Source organism: Panthera uncia, chromosome D1 (assembly GCF_023721935.1).
Source record: "Panthera uncia isolate 11264 chromosome D1, Puncia_PCG_1.0, whole genome shotgun sequence".
Classification (NCBI taxonomy): Eukaryota; Metazoa; Chordata; class Mammalia; order Carnivora; family Felidae; genus Panthera; species Panthera uncia.
The window spans coordinates 4,322,737-4,344,751 of NC_064808.1; the positions used below are offsets into that span (position 1 = coordinate 4,322,737).

Genomic DNA, 22,015 nt, shown 5'->3' on the forward strand with positions numbered 1-22,015 from the left:
CAGATGGGGGATTAGGCCAGGCCCAGCCCAGAAAATAAAGCAGGGAAGGGCCCTCCAGCTCTGTGCAGTGCATTCGCGAGCTCTGACTCCCACTCGGCCCTCCTCAAGGAAGTGGATGGGGAGAGCCAGGCAGGAGGAGGCCCCTGAAGACATGTCCTGTCCCTGTTCCTCCCCTTTGGCGGTCCACTCTGCAGACCATTTTCCTCTCTTGTGCCCACCTCACTCCTAACGCAGCGCACCCGCACCCCAGAGCAGTGGAAGAGGGGGCAGGCAGAAGCCTCTGAGCAGGCCCGGCTCTCCTGGAAGGAGGAACTAGATGGATCTCTAGAGGGCAGTTAGAGCTGGGCTGGTCCCTGTGCCGACTCCCAGACTCCCGCTGACCAGCGCAGTTGCCTGCTGCCAGGAAGTTGGTGAGGGGGAGGAGGGTGTAGGGGTGACTCAGCGATGACAGGAGCCCAAGGGACAAAGGTCATGGGCGGAGAATTGAGAGACACTGTTTACAGCAGACTGCCTCCTCCAGGAGGTCTTCCAGTGCTAAGGCAGCCCTGTGGTCCAACTCATCTCTGACCCACCCTCTCCCCTATCCTTGTTAGGAACTTTATCCCCGCACTGACAACTGTGCGTCCCGTTTGCCTCCGCTATTAGCCTCTGCGCTCCTGGGAGGGGAGGGGTGGGGAGGGCACGGCCTGTGGTTTAACTGGGGCCCCACAATGCTGTGACTATCAGCACTTCCTACTTTCAAAAACCATTTTATGGGGCGCCTGGCTGGCTCAGTCAGTGGGGCATGTGACTCTTGATCTCCGAGTCATGAGTTCAAGCCCCATGCTGGGGGTAGATATTACTTAAAAAAATAAAATCTTTAAAAAAAAAAAAAAAAGAATCATTTTACATCTATTTTAGTTGAGCGAATATGTGGGGAAATGCTGAGGACAGTACTTTGGCATACTGTAAGCGCCATATAAGTGTTTGGTTTAGTGTGGGTATTTTCTGCTCATACTGTCATAGTAGTGAGATGGCAGGTTTTACTGATGAAAAACTAGGGATACCAATACACTCTGGCCTCCTGCTCAGTGTGGAATCTTCCTGACTGGTAGGGTGGGCATGGGGCAGGCTGCAGGCCTCCGGGAGAGTTGACAAGGCCAACGCTTGCCTGGACTAAGAGTGGGCAGGGTCTTTGGGCACAGACTGTGAGAAAGGAGCTTTGGAACCCATGGGCTTTTCCAGCCAGGTCTCCTGGGGCCAGTGGGGGTGGGATGGGAGCAGGGAGGGGGCTGGATTAGCCCAAACTCTCATCGGACCTCCAGACCTGCCCCCACTGAGCTCTGCGGGACAAGGGGTGGGAGCGGAGGCTCCAGCTGGACTCTGGGGAGTCACCAACCGGCCACGGGGATTAGTGAGGCTGAAAAGAACATTTGCCTAGGAAGGGCAAACGGGAAGTGAGAGGCTAAGGATAACGCTCTATTAAGTCCCCCGAGACCCACTGCAGACCAATGGGGCGGAGGGGGGGCAGGAGGAGGTGGTGCCGTCTGGGGCATCTTGACAGGTCCCCCACCCCAGCCTCGCCCCTTCTCCCCCAGAACACAGCTGCAGCAGCTGCCCCGCCCCCTCTGCCTGCGCCGCCTGCCATTGGCTGAAGCCGGGCCCCGCCCCGCGGAGGTGGCCAGCCATTGGTTTAGGTCTTTAATGTTTGCGTGCTTGTGGGGGTGGGGGACAGGCGTCATTCCCTGGAACCAGCGGACTTCCTCTCGGCTAGTCTGGGTCACCGTGTCTGCCTGTCGCTGGCCCCAGGCTCGCTCTCTGGCCTCAGCCCTCTCTCACTCTCTCTCTCTCAGCAGCTGTCTCTCTCGTGCCCGCTGGCCTGTCTCCTTCCTCGCAGTCGCCTCCTTCTTTGCCTGCCTGGGTGGCCGCCATGGGCCGGAAGCGGCTCATCACTGACTCCTACCCTGTAGTGAAGAGGAGGGAGGGCCCCGCTGGGCACAGCAAGGGGGAGCTGGCGCCAGAGCTAGGTCTCTAAAGATTGGGGGACGGGAGCAGTGGACACCACCGAGGGGCATGAGAGGACGTGGGTGGACGCGGGCAATGGCAGGGGAAGTGAAGTATGTCCTCTGCTTCCTAGTCCAGGCCTGGCAACGGCCGGCAGAGGCCAGGGGGTGGCGAGGGCCGGGGAGCAGTGGGACAGCTGTGAAGCGAGCGGCAGGGGGCTGGCCTTGCAGGGCATAGGCCCCGGGCAGGCCTGAGAAGCAGCATGTCATTGCAGGGGAAGAGCCCCAGCCTCTGAGCGTGGATGAAGCGGAGCTGGAGCTGCTGAGGCAGTTTGATCTGGCCTGGCAATATGGGCCCTGCACGGGTGAGGACCCCCTCAGGCCCCAGGAGCACATCCTGGAGACAGCCCTGTCATCCACACATCCCTGAAGCAAGCCAAGCCCCTGCCTGGGTCTACTGAGACTGGGGGGTGTGGAGGTCCCAACACACCCCTCCACACACATTCTCTAGCCTGGACTCAGTGTCTTCTTCCCACCCTGGCAGGGATCACACGGCTGCAGCGCTGGCATCGGGCCGAGCAGATGGGCTTGGAGCCCCCCCCGGAAGTGCGCCAGGTGCTGCAGACCCACCCTGGAGATCCCCGCTTCCAGTACAGGTCAGAGACAGGCCAGGGAGGGCTTTCAGGGGGGCCAGGGTTTTCGTCAGGCACCAGCAGCCTGCTGGCCCCAGGTGGGGGCTGCCCTGACCTGAGGAAGAGATGGGTGAAGGCTCTTGGGCTTTGCTGAACGGGTGAGAAGGGTCTACAGGGTGCCTGGCTCAGGAAGGCAGAAGATGGCTTTAATACTTCTTAGCTCTGAGCTAATGGTGGGGGAAGAGTGCACCCAGGGCCCGAGGGACTCTCTATTTAGTACAGAGGGGTTGGCCAAGGACTATAGGCCATGACCAAGAATTGGGGCTGGTGAAATCAGATCAAGGACTTAACTGACTCGCTCTGATTTTTCCCTCCCCCTCCCCTTGCACAGCCTCTGGCATGTCTATCCCCTTTGAGGCACCACCCGAGGCCTCCTGCCCGCGATCCCAGGACCTCAGGACACAAGCGGGAGCCAGTTTGCTGCCCCCTTGGCTCAGTTCTGCCATGAGAGTGTTTGGCTGTGAAGAGTGTGAAGAGGAAAGAGGCTGAATCTGGAGGTCTCTGAGGCTCAGCCTTCCATCTAACCAGCAGGCTCCTGGAGCCCCCTCTGGGAGCCAACACAGCTGAAGTTTGCACTTCCTACATGGAGAGTGGTCTCTGAGGACCAGGACCTGACCATGACCCTTCAGATGCCTGCTACACACCTCCCTGACCTAAATGCTGTGGTCTGGGGAATAGCGTGGCAAAGAGGCACAGCCTTGGACAAAGCCAGACTCAGGCAGGTGTCTAAGAGGCAAAGACACACTCCCCACTTAAGGCTGGGAATCTGAGGGCAGAACTGGCAAGGGGTTCATTAATGCTTATCAATAAAGAACAGAGTCTGGAAGCTTGACCTCCAGTGCCTCAATGTGGCCCTGTTTGGGCTGGCAGCAATCAGCAAGTTGATAGGTGGGAAAGAGCCGGCACCATGCTTTCCCTCTGTTGTCCCATCCCAGATCTGAGATGGAAGAAAGACTCCTTAATAGATGGTGGGGCAAGTCCTCATTAGAGCTGAGCGACCTCTGGCGCCCCCTGGTGGTGTACAGGGAAACGACTCCTCAGTCACCTTCAAAGAGCCGCCAGAGAAGACCTACCTGACCTGCCATCAGGCCTGTCCAGTGTAGCCCACCTCACAAAAATGGGTCCTTTGTCAGAGGGGACTCCATAGGCCCACGCATCATAAAGCCCAGACCTACGCATTCTTAGCAAGCACCTCTGCTTCCCCACACTGGGGCCACCTGGATCCAAAGTACACTTGGGGAAGTCCAGCCTGCAGGTCCTGCTTGGAGATGGGCATCATCTGATGGGCTTTGACGGGGAACTGGGTGGAGCAGAAACAACGCTTAGGGGACCTTGGGATGGTATGGAGTCAGTACTCCTCATACTGTGTTTACCTTCACTCCATCCTGAGCGGACAGACACCACACTACTATAACTCCTTGGGGACAGGCCTACAGAGCAGCCAAGTGGCCCCCTCAGCCCCCACTGTACTGGGCGCTGCCCATGCCTCAAGCTCTTTAAGTGAATAATCTCTAAAGTTCCTAAAGGGCCATCGGGGTACGTTTTGCGGAGAAGGAGCCCGAAGCCCAGAAGGGCTCTGCGGAGTTGCTCAGCAGTGCCAGCAGGTCCGTGGTGGTACAGAGATGAGAGGCCACGTGCATCAGGCTCTTCCCATCCATACCCATCCATACCCGTGCCCCTGCCCATTTGCTGAGCATCCTCTGTACGCCGGGCTCTAGAGGTCCTCTTGGGTGTTGTCAGTGGTGAGAGATGAAGGAAGACCCACAGGCAAATATTACGCCACGTGGTGGTCGGTGGCAGGCCACATCAGGGTCAGAGGTCAAAGAATGCCAGGGGTGCTTAGAGAGGTTGATCAGGGAAGTTCCCTGACAGGGCGGCATTTGAGCAGACCTGAGCGAAGTACAGGAATGAGCCTTGCACCTCCGTGGTACTTGGGAGCGAAGGAGCAGCAAGCACACTCCCGAAGGCAGGAGAGTTTGCAGCCTGGTCCTGGACCAGCACGGAGGCCGGCGCAGCCAGGGCAGAGGGAGCGAGGGCAGTGCCAGGGGAGTGCGAGGGGAAATGAGGCCAGAGAGGTGGCGGGCCGGTCCCACAGGGCCTCTCAGGCCTAGATAAGGAATCTGGATTTTATTCTGAGTGAGACAGGAAGACAGTGGTGGGTTTTGAGCCAATAAATGACACAATCAAGCTTATGTGTTGAAAACATGACTCTGGCGGTTGGCGGAGAACAGATTGTGGGGTTGGGGGAAAAAGAGGCGGCAAAACTGCTCAGGCTTTTGGGGTCGGCCTCGAGAGAGGTGACGGAGATTTGGACCAGGGTGGGGAGATCAGTCGGTTGTGGGCTTGAGAGAGAGAGGAGCGAAGGAGAACTCCAAAGGCCTCCGCCTGAGCGTCTGGAAAGCCAGAGTTCCCATGACTGAGATGGGGAAGGCTGTGTGAGGGGTGGGGGTGGGGGGTGCTGGGGAACCAAGAGTCCGCGCCTGAAGTGGGTGACACCCCAGCGGAGCTGGGGAGTAGGCGGTGGATACGCCAGCCTGGAATTCTGGGGAGCTCTGGATCGGAGATGTAAATGAGGACGTTTCTTAGGTGGCATTTAAAGCCCTGAGCGTGGATAAAGTTACCTCGGTGACTGCAGAAAGAGACAAGAAGTGGTCCAAGGACAGGCCTGGGACTTCTATGCTTAGAGGCGAGGAAGGAGACTGTGGGCGGCAGGGCCGGAGGAAAATCAGGAGTTGCAGGCCCGGGGGGCCTGGACAGAAGGCATTTCAGGGTCTCAGGTGCTTTGGAGAGGCTGGTACAATGAAGCCTGAGGGCCGAATGCTGGACTTGGCCATGCAGAGGTCACCAGAGACAAGAAGTTTCCACGACTGCCAGGTAAGAGTGTGCTGCAGTGGGCTCAGAGCGAGTGGCAGAAGTGGAAAGGGGAGCGTGCCAACTCTTTCAGGGAGTTTTACTGGAAAGGGAGCAGAGGAATACAGCGGTGACCAGTGGGACGTGGGATCAAAGGAGGGGTTTTGATGTGTCGTTTTGTCTTTTGCTTTAGAGAGAGTGACACCACAGCATGATCACCCAGTGAAGACAGTGAGCAAACGGGGAGGGTACTGATGCCGCAGGAGACAGAGACAGCAGTCATATGAGGCCTTTGTGAAAGCGACAAGGGCCAGGACGAGTACCCAGGGAGAGGCTGGCCTCAGGTAGGAGCATCCAGCGTGACAGGAAGGGAGGCCAAGGATGTGGGTGTAGATGCAGGTGGGAAGGTATAGTTATCAGTGGGAACATTCGAGAATCCAACGTTTGCTGAGAGCCTCACGTAGCTCGGAGGGGTCTGATGTTTACTAAGTGCCCTGCGTGCCATCTGCTGAGCTGAAAGCTGCACATTCCTTATCTAGTTGACTGGAGTGACTCAAAACACTCTCATTAGGTAAGTATGAGCCACAGTTGACAGATAAGGAGGCTGGAAAGAAAAGCAACTTACTCCATCAGTAAACCCCGCGGCCGGACTCACACCTGGGGCTGCCTTCCGCAGTGCGTTACCCAACACCTGCACCCCGCTGGGCCTGCGCCCTGGGTGCTGAGGGCGCTGTTGGAGAGATGAGATCTACCCATGTGGAAAGTTAAGAAAACAATATACAGGCTACTTTGGGGCAATTGGGAGTGGTATAGACACTGAGTCTTCAGGAAGGAGAGAGCCCTGCACTTAAAAGGACCCTCATTGTGGGGACCCTGAGCACACAGACAGCCACCTCCCGCTACATTGGCTGTCCCTGCCTCACTTTAGCACCTCACCCCTTCCGCTGCAGAATGAATGAAGACCCCCTACCGCAGCTGGGGGGTGGCCTGAGACACCTCCACTCTGAATATTCTTTTTAAAAAATGTTTGTTTATTTATTTTTGAGAGAGACAGAGAGAGAGAGACAGAATCCAAAGCAGGCTCCAGGCTCTGAGCTGTCAGCGCAGAGCCCGACGCGGGGCTGGAACTCACGAGCTGTGAGATCATGACCCGAGCCAAAATCGGACGCTTAACTGACCGAGTCACCCAGGCGCCCCTGAGTATCCTTACTAGTTGCATCTGTTTTCTTCAAAACCTTCTGCCAGTCTTGTGTTCTACTCCATGATATTACTGAGGTAGCTGCTGTAGCATTACAAATGGGTGAACTCACTTGTCAAGTAAAACGACCCCTCCAGGAAGATGTGCCGAGAGTGGCCTGCGGCTGGCTCGACACGCCCAGCACCACCCAACCAGGCGGAGCAGCCCTGCAGGAAGTGGCAAAGAGACGTTGATCAGAAGCAAAATGGGAGGTCAGGGGCCCATGAAGGGTGAGTAAGAGGAGAGGGGCAGAGAAGAGCATTCTAGATTGAGGGACTGGGCTGAGAGCAAAGGTAACAAGGAGAGGCGGACGTGTGCGCCCAGGGGAGGGCGTGCAGATTGCAGCACTTGCTTGATAAGAATCGGTGCACTAAACAGCTAGCATTTCAGTGCCTACTCCATATCCAGACTGTTCTAAGTGCTGTTTATCCTCTCAGATGCTAAAATCTTTATAAAGAGACTTTGAGGAAGAGATTCGGGCACAGTGAGGTTAAGTACTTGCCCAAGGGTCACACAGCACGTAAGTGTCGGAACGGAATCTGATGCCTGCACTCACGTCATGTGGGATAACGCCAGCAAGTAGGGCTGGGGCCAAACATAGGGCCTGGAGCCTGAGGTGAAGGAATCTGCACTTATCCACAGTGAAGACAGCGCCTGAAGGTTGTTGAGCAAGAGAAAAATAGGATAAAAATAATCATTCCGGAGAATCTGTCTGGCCAGGTAGGAAGAAAGACTCGCAGGGAAGAAAGTGCAGGCAGGGAGACCACAGCAGAAGCTATTAAATATTCAGGACATGGGTGCTGAGATGCTGGGCTAGCAGTCAGAACGCAAAGGACAGAGAGCAGCAAGAGATGTTGCAAAGGCAGGTGGCAAGGCCTGCGTTTGGGAAGGGAGGAGTGGGGAGGAGGCGTCGAAGATGACTCAGGATTTGAGCACGGGTGCGTGAGAGAAGGCTGATGCCATGGGCAGAAGACTGGAATCTGGGAGGAGGAGCAAGCTCGATTTCACGCCTGTTCAGTTTAAGACGATGACAGGACTCCCAAAAGGAGACATCCAGTAGGCAGCGGCAACTTAGAGGTCAAGTCCAGTGGCGAGGTCAGGGAGAGGTGGCATCCAGGGCAGGGGGGATCGCCTGCACAGAAGCGACAGCTGAGCCCATGCGCACGGAGGGGTTCTCAGGGGGTGAAGAGAGACAGGGAGGTGGCGTGACGACAAGACCAAAGACGGCGCTCGGGAAATCCTCTCTAGAAGGTGGAAGACCAGCAAAGGAGAAGGGACAGTGGCCGAGTGGCAGGAGAGCCGAGGCGGAGCAGTGTCCGGGAGGTTCCCGAGAACTTCGCAAACGGCTGGTGTCACGCTGCCAGACGTCAAGGGAGAGATCATGAGGAGGAGATGCAAAGAGGAGGACGGCCCACCCTCTGCCCTCACATTTCCCATGTCCCTCTGTCCCCATTCTGCCGTCCCCAGCTGCCACAGTGACGACCAGTGCCACACCCACCGATGAAGGCCACACTGATTCATTCTCTAGTGACTCAGGTGTGGCGGCATTTTTCCACCCTCAAACTCAGACAAACGCACCGGTAACGTCAGGCTTAAGGAGCTAATCTGCCAAGAAACTCAAGTAAATCCGGGAAAGGAACATGTCTCCGAAAGGGTCTAGAGGTGGAATGAGGCCACAGCAGTGGCAGCTTGACGTGGCTTGGGGTCAGCTCCACCTCCAGGACTTACGGGATCGTCAACATGACGGCCTGTGTTCTCCATAGTTCGTTCAGCCGAGTGCTACACCAGAAAACAACGCCGTGCCAGTCATGGCAGATGCGGACGGTTGGAGCTCCGGTGCCTCAGCTCCGAGGGCTTCCTGGCGGGAGAGGGGGGCCTGGAGCTAATGCGAACAGAGCCACGGGACAGGAGTGCACGCGGACTTCCCGAAGACGGCCCCGTAGCTAAGTATTTCAGAACGAGCAGGGAGGACGGAAGGTGGACAGGGTCCCGGGTCCTTCCTGAGCTCTGCTGTGGTCCTTAGTCTCTTGAAGGAAAAGGCACTTCCCAGAAACCTCCTCTGGGGCAGATGCCTCCACCTCGCGGAGAGGTTCTGCTGGCTTCCAGACCTGCAACTCCTGCCCTTGACCACATGCCGCTTCTCGGGGCAGCCTTCCCCAAGAGGAGTTAAGGATTTCTCTGTTTATATTTTATGAGGGCACGTCTCATTGCCACAATACATCTCACTGCCTCCGCTAGAGACTGCCTCATCCTGGTGCTGTGTGTCGAGCCCAGGGTTGGCTACGTAGTAGGTACTCATGCCTCCTGTTTGGGCTGTTGGTCCTGTCCAGCCTGTGAGGATTGTTTATGTGCCGGACGAATGAAATCTGGTCCCTGTCTAAGTCATTTCTCCTGGGGGTTGTGCGGCCTTGATGGCAGGAGCCGTCTTTTTCTAGAGCCTGCTCAGCACGGAGGGCGTCAGAGCTGTCAAACTTCAGAAGCTGTCAAAGCGGGCTCTGTTTCACTTCCCGTTTCGAAGCCTGTGCCTCCACTGGGCCTGCCCACAGAACGCTCATCCGAGGTCCGCTTAGGTGCAGGGCAGAGATGATCGTCCCATACAGAGTGCAAAGGGCCATCTGGCTACACCCCCCCCCCCCCCGCCGGCCTCCCACATGCTCTCAGGGGGATGGCAGCCCAGGATCCTCCCCCACAGTCCCACCCTGCTGGGATGTAAACTGGTACAGCTCCAAGGACGCCAAATGGGCACTATTTGTCAAAATTACAAATGCACATATCCCTTTTGGTCCACATCTAGAAATTTATCCTACCGACACACTTGTATGTCTAAAAGAACATACATAAGGTTATTTCTTATCTTACCATTTGTAATAGCAAAGACTATAAACAGCCTAAATGTCTATCACTAAGGTACCGGTAAAGTAAGTTACAGTATACGAAGGACACTGTACTGTGAAAAAGTTCAAGCAAGCTCTGCATGTTTTGGTGTAGAATAGAATGAAATCTAAAATATATGTGAAGAGGGGCACCTGGGTGGCTCAGTCGGTTAAGCATCTGACTTCAGCTCAGGCCATGATCTCGCGGTCTGTGAGTTTGAGCCCCGCGTGGGGCTCTGGGCTGACAGCTCAGAGCCTGGAGCCTGCTTCCGATTCTGTGTCTGCCCCTCCCCCACTCATGCTCTGTCTCTCTCTGTCTCAAAAATAAGTAAACTTAAAAAAAAAAGCTGCTGAGGATTCAAATCAATTTAAAAAAAAATATATGTGAAGAAGGTGAAATGGGGAAAAAAAGGATTTATAGAACAGGCTACTATTTGGGTAAAGATGTGTGTATTCACTTGTATTGTGCATAAATATCTCTGAAAGGACACCTAGGGAATTGATGCCATTAGTTACCTTTGAGAGGAAGGTAATTTGGTGGGTTGGAAATAGGGAATGAAGGGAAATCTTCATTGACAGTACTTTTGAATTTTGAACTCTGCAGCTGTCTTACCTATTTAATCAATCAATAAGAAAAAAATCTCGGGGCGCCTGGGTGGCTCAGTTGGTTGAGCACCCAATTCTTGATCTTGGCTCAGATCTGATAGTTTGTGAGTTCGAGCCCTGCATTGGGCTCTGCACTGATAGTGCGGAGACCGCTTGGGATTCTGTCTCTCCCTCTCTCTGCCCCTTTCCCACTTGCACTCTTTCTCTCAAATAAATACACTTAAAAAAAAAAAAAAGAAGGAAAAAAAAAGTCTTACCATGTTCGTGCCGACATATTTAACAAATAGTATAAATACTAGAGGGGCGCCTGGGTGGCTCAGTCAGTTAAGCATCCAACTTCAGCTCAGGTCATGATCTCACGGTTCCAATTGTGGATCTGAGCCACGCATCGGGCTCTCTGCTGACAGCTCAGAGCCTGGAGCCTGATTTGGATTCTGTGTCTCCCTCCCTCTCTCCCCCTCCCCCTCCTCAATGATAAACAAACATTAAAAAAAAAATACTAGAGACAATTCTACTAGGGTAAAGGGGGCATTGTGTCATGCATTGCAATGGCTCTGTGGATATCTCTGGACTCATAAAGCTGTACTCTTACTACGTTCCACGGGGAGAGAAGGGTCTTCTACCTGTTCTGGGGGGGAGGGGGAGTGTTGGCAGGCGGGGGAGACCCGTCTCCTCTTCTTTTTCACTAGCTCCCAGCCAGGCGTCTGGCACTGCCCACACTGGGACATGAGTCAACTGTCATGGTGACCGGTTTCACAACAGTCCCAACATGATGAGTCCGGTAGAGGTCCGACCAGTTTTTTCCTTTACTCATTTAACAAGTACAGGGCAGGGGCACCTGTTAGTGTGAGCAGTATGTGAAGTCCGCACCTTGGGTTCTGAGCCTTAAAGAGTTTCTAGTCTACCCTTAAATATATGACAAGATGCCCACTTTTTTTTTTTTTTTTTTTTTGAGAGAGAGAGAGAGAGAGAAAGAGCTAGCAGGGGAGAGGCAGATAAAGAGGGAGACAGAGAATCCCAAGCAGGCTCCGCACTGTAAGCGCAGAGCCGGATGTGGGGCTCGAACCCACGAACTGCGAAATCATGACCTGAGCCAAAGTCAGACGCTTAACCTACTACTGAGCCACCCAGGCATCCCAAGATTCCCACCTTTAAATAAGATTGGCAAAAACTAAAAAACTTGGACAGTATATCTCAGTTGGCAAGCTGAGGGGAAACTTGTAAGAGCATAAAATTGGCCCAGCCTCCCAGAGAGAGGAATTTGGTGGTGCTAATGAGACAGAATGGCATTTACCCTCTGACCCAGAAATGCTATTTCTAGGAATTTCTCCCGAAGATTCACTTCCACAGACCTATAGCAACGTATGCACAAGCTTATTCACTGTGGCATTATTTGTAATGGCAGAATGTTGGAAAGCACCCACGTTCCATGGAAGCTGATTAAATAAACCCATCAGTGCAATACTGTGTAGCTATTAAAAAAAAAAAAAAAGATTTTCATTAGCTGATACAGAGTGATTTCCATGATAGATTGCCAAATATGTAGTATGCTACCTTTGTGTAAGAAAGAAGGGAAAATAAGAAAATAAGATATCTATCTGAAAAAAGAAACACAGGAGGAGTAAACCAGAAATGAATGGTAACATAATTGTACAGAAAAAATAACACAAGAATTCAAATAAATGTTCAATACAGTTCATGGACTTCCTAAGGACTACAAAAAAAAACCCAAAAAACACTTGAGCTTTACTTAATTGGTTTGTTGTTGATAATATCAGCGTAGGAATTCTAAAACTGTTGTTTTTGTATGAAAGATACAAAAAAATGAATAAATATATAGATGTTGGAAATCAGAGATTACACTGTGAAAAAAAGGGAGATAAAAAATATGGACTGAAGGAAGGTGAGGAAAAATCCAGAAATGTCAGATCTGAACTGGAGATAACAGTATGCAGAATTTTGTTGTTGTTGTCGCTGTTAAGTAAGCTCTACACCCAATGTGGGGCTTAAAATCATGACTCCGAGGTCAAGAATTGGGACCTCTACCTCCTGAGCCAGCCAGGCGCCCCTAGAATTCATAAATTTTTTTCACTTTATTGAAATATAATTTATCTACAGATTTTAAGCATATAGTTTTGGTAAATGTATACACTGGGGTAACCATCAACCCAATTAAGATCTAGAATATTGGATCAGCCTGAAAGTTTCCTTACTCTCCTTTGCTCTCTTTCACCCTTTTGTTCTTGATAATTGGTAATTTGCATTTTCCCTCTTTTTTTTCTTAATCCATCTTGCTAGCGGTTTATCAATTTCACTGATTTTTTTCAAAGAACCAACTTTTGGTTTTGCTAACTTTCTCTGTTCTTTATGTATTTCCATTTCACTAATTCCTGCTCTCATTACTCATTTTTGGGGATTTAACTTGTTTTTTTTTTTTTTTTTTTTTTTTTTTTTTTTTTTTTTTTTTTTTTTTGCTTATTTTATTTTGCTCTTTGTTTCGACTTTTTGACTATAGGACTAATGCATCTATAAACATTTGTGTACTGGTTTTTGTATAAATATATGTTTTCAGTTCTCTTGGGTATATATTTAGGAGTAGAATTGCTGGGTCATATGGTAAAAATATTTAACTTTTGGGAAAACCTGCCAAACTTCTTCCAGCTTCTTAGGGTAGAATCATAGAATACTGATTTTAAAGCTTTCTCTTTTTCGGATTTAAAGCTCTCAATTTCCCTCTAAAGCACTTCTCTCAGCTACACTACACAAATTCTGATACGCTGTGCTTTTGTTCAGTTTGAGATATTTTGCCTTCATTGTGTTTTCTTCCTTGACTCATGAATCATATATATATATATATATATATATATATATATATATATATATATATATGTTTTGTTTTAAGATTTTATTTTTAAGTAATCTCTACACAAGGTGGGGCCTGAACTCATGACCCAGAGAACAAGAGTTGCAGGTCCCACCAACTGAGCCAACCAGGCAGCCCTAGAAATATATTCTTTAATTTTTAAACATTTGGGGTTTTCCAGATATATTATTATTTCTTTCTGATTTAAGAGAGCATATTCTGTGAGATTTTCATCTTTCGCAGTTTGTTTCGTGCCGAGGATACGATCTATTTCAGGGAGCGCTCTATGCGTGCCTCCAAACACTGCGGTCCTGCAATATCATGGGATAGAGTTCCCGCAGATACATACCATGTCGGCTCCGTCAAGTTGGTCGTCCCGCTCAGACTTTCTATGTCCTATTGCTTTTTTTGTCTAGTTAATCACTTATCAATTACCAACGAAGAGTTTTCCAATCTCTGTGATTACGCATTTGCCTTTTTTCCCCCTTAGTTCTGTCAGTTTTTACTTCAGTTTTTTTGTAGCTCTGCTATCAGGTGCATATCCATTTAGGGTTACAGCTTCCTGTTCAGTGGGTCCTTTTCAGATTACGAAATGCCTCTCTTTATCTCTAATTCTCCTTGTCTGGACGTTAACCTGGCCTGATACGAATGTAGCTGTACCAGCTTCGTGTGCTTTCTAAGTGCCTAGCGTATCTGTTTTCATCCTTTTACTTTCCGTGTCTGTAGAGAAATTCTCTCTCTTTTACCTATTGTATAGTGGGGTCTTGACAAGCTCTGTGTTTTAACTGGAATATTTACATTTACTGGAATTATTCATACAGCTGGGTTTAGGCCTAGGTTTAGTCTGTGTTAGTCTGGGTTTAGTCTGCTGGGGCCACCGTAACAAAGTACCACAGATTGGGTGGCTTCAACAACAGAGATTTCTTTTCTCACAGTTTTGGAAGCTAGAAGTCTGAGATCAAGGCGTTGACAGAACTGGTTCCTTCTGAGGGCTGTGAGAGAAGGATCTGTTCCAGGCCTCTCTCCTTGTCTGGTCGACGGCTGACTTCTCCCTGCGTCTTCACGTTCTTTTCCTTCTGTATGTGTCTGTACCCGAATCTCTTCTTGTAAGGACACCAGTCATACTGGATTAGGGTCCAGCCGAATGACCTCATTTTAACTTAGTATCTCTGCAGGGGCTCTGGCTCCAAATACAGTCGCATTCTGAGGTGCTGGAAGTGAGGATTTCATCATATGAATTTGGAGAAACAGAGCAAGGTCTGTCACCTTACTGCTTTTTTTCTATGTGTCCTTTAATTCCTCAGTTCATCTCTTCCTGCCTTCTTCTGAGGAACTGAATATAATTAATACCATATTTACATATTATAATTCAATAGTCAGGATTTAACTATCATTAATATTATATTTTACTTCCTTTTTTGCTTTTTAGCTAGATCTCTTTTTATTATTTTTTAATGGTTGCCTTAGAAATTATAGTATGTAGGGGCGCCTGGGTGGCTCAGTAGGTTGAGCATCCAACTTCGGCTCAGGTCATGATCTCACAGTTCGTGAGTTTGAGCCCTGCGTCGGGCTCTGTGCTGACAGCTCAGAGCCTGGAGCCTGCTATGGATTCTGTGTCTCCTTCTCTCTCTGTCCCTCCCCAGCTTGTGCTCACTCACTCGCTCTCTCTCTCAAGAATAAATATAAAAAAAAAAGAAATTATAGTACACATCACTAGTTGATCACAATCTACTTGAACTTCACATTTCACAGATATTAGAGCCTTACAACAATATAAGTTTATTTGCTCTCCCATTATTTCTACTATTATATTTTATTCCTCCATAGGTCATAAACTGTATCTTATGATAATATTACTTTTGCTGTAAATAGATACTGGTCTTTTGTGGAAATTGAGAAAACAAAAAAGTAATGCTTTTAAATTTACCCAACTTTTACCATTTCTGTGGTGCTTCATTCCTTCCTATGGGTCCAAGTTCCCAAATTTCCTTTCAGACTGAAGAACGCGCTTTAGCATTTCTCGGAGCACAGGCCTGCCGGCAGCAAAGTCTCTTCTCTGTCGCTCTTTTTCTTTTGAAGTTTTATGTATGTGTGTATGTATGTACATGTTTATTTATTTACTTATTTTGAGAGAGGGAGAGAGTGGGGAAGGGGCCGAAAGAGAGGGAGAGAGACTCCCAAGCAGGCTCCACGCTGCCAGCACAGAGCCCAGTGCAGGTTTTGAACTCACAAACCACGAGATCATGACCTGAGCCCAAATCAGGAGTCGGCTGCTTCACTGACCGAGCCACCCGGGAGCCCCATCCTCTATCATTTTTCATAAAATGTCTTTACCTGTCTCTCCTACTGCAAGATATTTTCATTGGCTACAGAATTCTAGATTGTCTTCTTTGTCAGCACTTCAGAGTGTGAGCTCACTGTCTCTGTCCTCCACTCTTCCACATCACTGTTCCCCGATATGGAACCTACCTGCTCTCAAAATGTTTTCTTTACCTCTGGTTTTCAGCACTTGGACTATGACATGCTTACTCCAGGTGTGATTTTCCTTTGCTCATCCTGTTTGTGGCTTGCCAAGCTTCTTGAATCTGTAAGTGAATGTCTCTCATCAAATTTCACATTTTTTTTTTCTTACCATTATGTCTTCAAATACATATATTTTTCTGTCCCATCCTCTCTCTCCTCTCTTTCTGGAACTCCAGACACATACGTTAGACTGCTTGAGATGGTCCTATAGATCGCTTGGGCATTGTTAATTTCTATTCGGTCCTTTTGTTTCTGATTTTCAGATGAGATCATTTCTCCAGACTTGTCCTTAAACTCACAGCCTATTCTTCTTCCAAGCCTTCTTCAATCTTTTGGTAAGCCACTCCAATGGATTTTCAATCTATTTGGTTCTTTACAGTTGTATTTTTTTAATGTTTATTTATTTTGAGAGAGAGAGAGAGAGAGAGAGAGAGAGAGAGAGAGAGAATCAGAGAGAGAAGGAGACATCTCTGAAGAAGCAGGCTCTGAGCTGTCATGTCAGCACAGAGCCTGACGCGGGGCTTGAACTCAAGGACTGCGAGATCATGACCTGAGCCAAACTTGGAAGCTTAACCCACTGAGCCACGCAGGGGCCCCAATTCTTTACAGTTTTAATTACTCTGTTAAGACTCCCAATTAAGACCACTATATTTTCCTTCAAGTCCTTAGTCATATTTATAGTAACTACTTTGCAGTCCTTGTACGCTAATTTCAACATTGGTATCATCTCATGATTATGTTTCCGCTGACTTTTTTTCTTTTTTTTTCTTTAAGTTTATTTATTCATTTTGAGAAGGACAGTGCAGAGAGAGAGAGAGAGAGAGAGAGAGAGAGAGAGGAAGAGAGAGAGAATCCCAAGCAAATTCCACATGATCAGTGCAGATCTCAATGTGTGGCTTGATCTCATGAATCATTAGATCATGACCAGAGCTGAAATCAAGAGCTGGGTGCTTAACTGACTGAGCCGCCCAGGTGCCTCAGAATAATAGATTATACAAAACACATAATAAATGTAGAAGGAATGATATAATTTAAAAACACACAATGAAATAATAATTTAGGCCAAGATCATTCCTTGATACTAAAACCAATGATTGACAGATTGTTGGGGACAGGATATTCACACAACTTCACCTTACCACACAGCTCATGACTACAAAGGGAAAGGGTTCCTGGACAATGGAAAGATCTAGCAGATGGCATCTTAACCAGCAACCAAATTCAACATCAGCAATAATGAGATCAGGCAACATTAAATGGTTGAAGTAATGAAACAGAGAGAACTTACTGCTCATACAGTATTCTTGCAGAAAGGTTTAATCTGACTCTAACTGCAAGGAAACATTCAGGCAAATTCAAATTGGAGGATATTCTATAAGACAACTGGGCTGGATTCTGCAAAAATGGCAGTGTCATGAAAAACAAATAGGAAGGAACACTATTCTAGATCAAAGAAGAATCAAGAGACATGACAACTAAATGCAGACTGTGATCCCTGATTGGATCTTGAAACTTTTTTTTTTTTTTAAGCTGTAATGGAAAATTTAGGGCTATTTGGGGAAATATAATTATGGTAGGCAATCTAGATAATAATACTGCATCATCGTGAAATTTCTTGGCCGCTGTGAAAACAGTTTGGCGACTCCTCAGGAAGCTGAACACAGACTTCACCATATGATCTAGCAACCCTACTTCTAGGTACGCGCTAAAGAATCAAAGCAGGGACTCAAACAGATGTTTGTGCAGCCGTGTTCACGGCATCATCCAGAGTGGCCAGAAGATGGGAACAACCCCTATGTCCATCAACAGGTGAAAGCCTAAGCAAAATGTCGTCTATCCATGCAGCAGGATGTTATTCGGCCTTAAAAAGGAATGACATTCTGACCCATGCTAGAAAAATAGATGAATCTTGAAGATATTAGGCTAAGGGTCATAAGCCACACATAAAATGCCTATTGACTGATTCCACTTGCATGAGGTGGATGAGCAAATGCATGGAGATAGAAAGCAGAATAGAGATTGCCAGGGTGGATGGGATGTTTAATGAAAAAGTTCTGGAAATGGCTAGTGAGGAGGGTTGCACGACATAATGAACGTAGTTAATGCCACAGGCCGTGGAGGAGGCCCACCAAATGAAGAAACGAGCTGCACAGCCGTGTGTACTGCTGGGATAGACAGGCAGCTGCTGTTCTGGACACTTCCGCCCAGTTCCAAGCCTTCCCGGGCCACATAACTTATGGGGGGGGGGGGGTACGTATAATAAGCTCTGTCTCCCCGGCCTTTAGGGGCACCCTCCTTCACCCAATCTGTCGCTCTCCCCCATGATTATGTCTGACTTGAGCGAGGCCAGCATGTGGCCCTTGCTTTTATCCGGGTCTTCTTCCACCCGCCCCTTTCTGCCACACCCCCCTCTCCATCTTCACCCCCGAGGCTCGCCGAGCTTCTGCGGGTCGCGCCAGTGGGGTGGAGTGTGGCATCTGTACCCAGGCCAGGGAAGCTCACCGGGCAAACTTCGCCAACTCGCCTCCCCACCCAGTGGGAGGACAGCTTTGTATTCTCGGTTCTCCAACCCAGACCCAGAATCCCCTCTGGTGTGCCAGCGGTCCAGGCAGCTGCAGAGCAGGAGAAGGGGCAGCGGCTCCCTGATGCGACATGCCGCCATGGGAACAAGTCAGAGTCTAGTGCGGGTACGAGAGTGAGACTCTGGCCAAATGTGTCTGAGAACAGCTGGGCCAGGCTGGAAAACTGAGGCAAAGGGGTAGGAAATTCTGACTGAAATGAGAAGGAAGGGGCGTACGGGTCTGCTTTCAGGTCAGCCTATGACTACGGCCCTGCCGGTAGGCAGATGGCACCCCTTCGGTGACAGCCGAGGGAGCGGAAAGATCGCCGGTCTCAATGCCACCGTCTGGCTCTTTGGTCTATAACCCCAAAACTCAGATCTCTCAGGTGGAAAAGTCAAGGTCATGATGTAAGACCTTCTGGCCGTTGTGAATTGTAAAGGACCGGCACGCCCCTGAAGCAGGCTGACGTAGGCCTCCGGGGCAGGCACTCGGCTGTGGTGACCTCCTCTCAGACGCCAGGCCCTGAGTTGCCAAAGCTTCGCGTGGCACTTGGCTACTCGGGAATCCTGATGCCCAGTGGGCACTTACCCGCAGCCAGTGGAGTGGGAGCAAACTGGACGAGCAGGACTCCAGAGTGGACGTGCGGGCTGCCGGGAAGATGAAAGAACAACCGGTTCTGGGTCCCTCCAGAAGAGTCCGGCGCCATCCCCCATCTAGGGACAAAACAGTCCATCAGTCGTGCCCCATCCCTTCTTTAGTTGAACCCACTTAACCCTCCCCCAGTTTCTTCAATCTGAGGATGATTTCACGCTCTGTGAGCAACAAAAGGACCCCAGAGGGGAGCCTAAACAGGACCTGGGAGGGTCTGCCCTGTCCTCAAGCCACTCTCCTCTCAATATTCTCTGCTTTGCCGTCCTCAGGCGACACCTCTGTCCCAAGTGCTGAGGTGGTTCTCCCTTTCCCGGGTCTTTGGACAGCTGTTCTAGGTGGTCCCCTTCAGGGCTAGAAGGGCACGGCCCTGAAGTCAGCCTGAAGATGGCGCCACCGAAGCCAACTTCCTTCCTCTGCGGGGGCTACAGGCCTTGGCAATCTGTTGGCATGGGGGACACAGTTTCCGCTCCCAGGTGGGTCACAGACGGGAGAGACATTCTCTGGGGAGGAGTGGGCCGCAGACAGAGGAGAGCCAAGAACAGCCACAAATGCCACGAGACCAAAGTATCCATCACTGGCCCTCGAGACTGCTTCATAATCCTGCGCTGTAGTTTCCTCCCCTTGTGGTAGTTCAGCTCACTTCCGGGGAAGGAGGCTCACGAACCCTCCGACCCATCCACCAGACCCTATTCACTTGACTCCTAGTCACTGCACTAGACATGCCAATGATATGGCCCCCCAAACGCCTGCCGATCACATTCTTCCCTTCCCGGGGTGTCTGTAAGACAGCGTGTAGGCTTAGCACAAGGGTCTCAGGATAAGACCTTGTCTCGCCAAGACTCAGAGCCCCGGTTCCTCCACTAATATTTCCTACACGTGTGTGCTGTGCTGGCAGTAAAACACTGACCAAAATCCAGTCCCTGCTCTCTAAGAGTTCACATCTAGATGGGGCTCCAGACATTTCTCCCCCATTCTCGGGGCTGCTGGGGGTGGGGAGTGCCCACAGTGTCTTTTCCCCACTCCTTGGCACATCCACATTGTCTACATCCCTCAAGGCCCCGCTGAAATGCCGTCTGCTCCTTGCTGCTCTCAGGACACAGCCACTTAGCAGTGGTGTCTCCGGCCTCTGAATGTCCTCAGCAGACACCTGTATCTCTCTCATGATGTGTCACGTTCCTCTTGTGTTACGTGTTTGGGGTGCATAGTCGATCTTCCCTCCAGACTCTGTTTTCTTGAGGGCAAAGATCATCTCACACATCTCTGGCTCCTTCAGACCACACCACACAGTATCAGGTACATAATCCGTGGTCAAAAACTATTCGTACAATGCAGCTTCCTCATACAGATGCTCGTTGGATGAATGAAAACTTGTTTGTGAAGCCACTGGGAGTTCCCAGATTTAATAAATAATACATTTTATCACTAACTTAAAATTGCTTGTTGGGATTTTTCCCAATGAATACAAAGTTAGAACTCAATGCGAGTAGTATACGATTCTTACGTATTCCTTATAATTGTGTGTGTATCCATCTGGTCTTATGTAAATGGTATATAAATATTATAATTCAATATTCTGCGGTTTCTGCATCATAGCATGTAAGTGCTCACATCTTGCTTTTTTTGGTAATGTTTATTTTTGAGAGAGACAGAGCATGAGCGGGGGATGGGCAGAGAGAGAGGGAGACAGAATCTGAAGCAGGTTCCAGGCTCTGAGCTGTCAGCACAGAGCCTGATTGGGGGGGGGGGGGCTCAAACTCACAGACCGAGAGGTCATGACCTGAGCCGAAGTCGGACGCTCAACCGACTGAGCCACCCAGGCGCCCCAGAATGTTCTTTAAAGTATCGGAAATGATGGCTGGGACTTGGGACAACGCTCACTAGGTGCAGGCCTAGGGCTAAAAACTTATGTGCATTATCTCATTTAACCTTCAAACACTTGAGGTGACAGTATGATTACCCCTGGTTTTGCAACTGATGAAACCGAGGCTCAAGAGATGTGATAACTTTGTCCAAAACCACACACCCAAGTTTCTCTGCCACCAGATCCTGAGCTGAGACTGTCGCTCAAAACCATCCAGCTCCCCGTGTCTGGCACGCGGGGCGCACTGTGGGGGTAATGATCCCATATTCTCTAGAAGAGACCATAAAGATAGATCATCTGCTTCAACCTCGTCACTTTGCAATAGAGGAAAACGGTCTCAGAGAGATAAAGGGACTTGTCCCCCACCCCCCACCCCCCCGCGTGGCACGGAGCTAGAGGCTGCTCTGCAACAGGAACGCAAGGTGCCCTAGAATTCCAGCCCAAGCCCCACTTGACGGAGGAGGAACTGAAGCCACGTTTGGTGAGCCCCGGGTCCCGGACCCATGGGACTCAACCCCGGGGGCGCTCCCTGCCTTGCCCGGCCGGCGCCCCTCCACGCTCACCTGCGGCGCCACCCATCCCGCGGGCTGCCGCGCCCGACCCGCGCCCCGGTAGTACCTGTCTGCGGCGCGCAGGCTTTCGGCCGGGGACAGGGCGCTGGCGCGGAGCGAGGCGGGCTGCGCGGGTCAGAGCCGGACGGACGCTGGCCTCGCCAACCCGGGCCTCCCCGGGCCCCTCCGCCTCAAACTCCCAGGCCCAGGAAGCGCGCGGACCGCCGGACGCCGAGAATTTGGCAGCGCTGGTCCGGGGAGGCAGAGCCGCCTGGCCTCCTCCCCTCAAGCCCCCTATTCTGCCCCCTCGGCTGTCCGCAGACCCAGCCTAGCGCGAGGGCACCTGAGGGGGAACAACAGCCACGCGCCCCGCAGAAGTCAAGCACCTGGGACTCTAGAGGGCGAGGTTCCCATGGAAACGAGAGAGGCTCTCCGCGCCTGCGCGGACGCGCTAGGCACGGTGGGAATCGTAGTTTCCGGGCTGCCACCCGGCGGCCAAAGGAACGGACGCGAGATGGCGCCCGAGCATCGCGGTGGGTTCCGCGCCGCCGGGGTCGCTTCCCCCCCCCCCCCCCCGCCCCCCTCACCCCCAGGCCGAGCGCTGCCGGCGTAGGAGAGGCCGCGGAGGCCTGAAAGGTAGTTACTCCTGGCAGCCGCGGCTCTGAGGTGTCTAGGGTGTAGGGGGAGGAGGCCGGGACGCGCTCTCTTCGCCGCGTTCAGTTGTGCCGTTTGAAATGTAGTCCTGACGAGGGGCCTCCCTGGCCC

The 22,015-nt window shown here is 50.8% G+C and overlaps 1 protein-coding gene and 1 long non-coding RNA gene across 2 annotated transcripts; one reads left to right on the forward strand and one right to left on the reverse strand.

The window, feature by feature from the left end:
• Positions 1 to 1,705: 1,705 nt before the first annotated feature.
• On the forward strand, positions 1,706 to 3,367 carry POLD4 (DNA polymerase delta 4, accessory subunit). Its single transcript, XM_049642573.1, has 4 exons — positions 1,706 to 2,006; positions 2,258 to 2,347; positions 2,527 to 2,638; positions 3,006 to 3,367. Exons 1-4 carry the CDS (start codon positions 1,910 to 1,912, stop codon positions 3,028 to 3,030), a joined length of 324 nt encoding a protein of 107 aa, XP_049498530.1. The 5' UTR covers positions 1,706 to 1,909; the 3' UTR covers positions 3,031 to 3,367.
• Positions 3,368 to 6,548: 3,181 nt separating this feature from the next.
• LOC125930656 (uncharacterized) lies at positions 6,549 to 21,918 on the reverse strand. The gene is made up of 3 exons (XR_007460201.1): positions 21,318 to 21,918; positions 18,776 to 18,900; positions 6,549 to 15,688 (listed from the first exon to the last, which is right to left on the reverse strand). It is a non-coding gene; the product is annotated as an uncharacterized LOC125930656 (long non-coding RNA).
• Positions 21,919 to 22,015: the final 97 nt, after the last annotated feature.

Bases quoted from the DNA above. Each gene is read 5' to 3' on its own strand.
- POLD4 (XM_049642573.1), top strand. From the start codon at position 1,910: ATGGGCCGGAAGCGGCTCATCACTGACTCCTACCCTGTAGTGAAGAGG. The intron at 2,348-2,526 runs GTGAGGACCCCC...CCACCCTGGCAG, and splicing joins GCAATATGGGCCCTGCACGG to GGATCACACGGCTGCAGCGC. The intron at 2,639-3,005 runs GTCAGAGACAGG...CCCCTTGCACAG, and splicing joins GATCCCCGCTTCCAGTACAG to CCTCTGGCATGTCTATCCCC.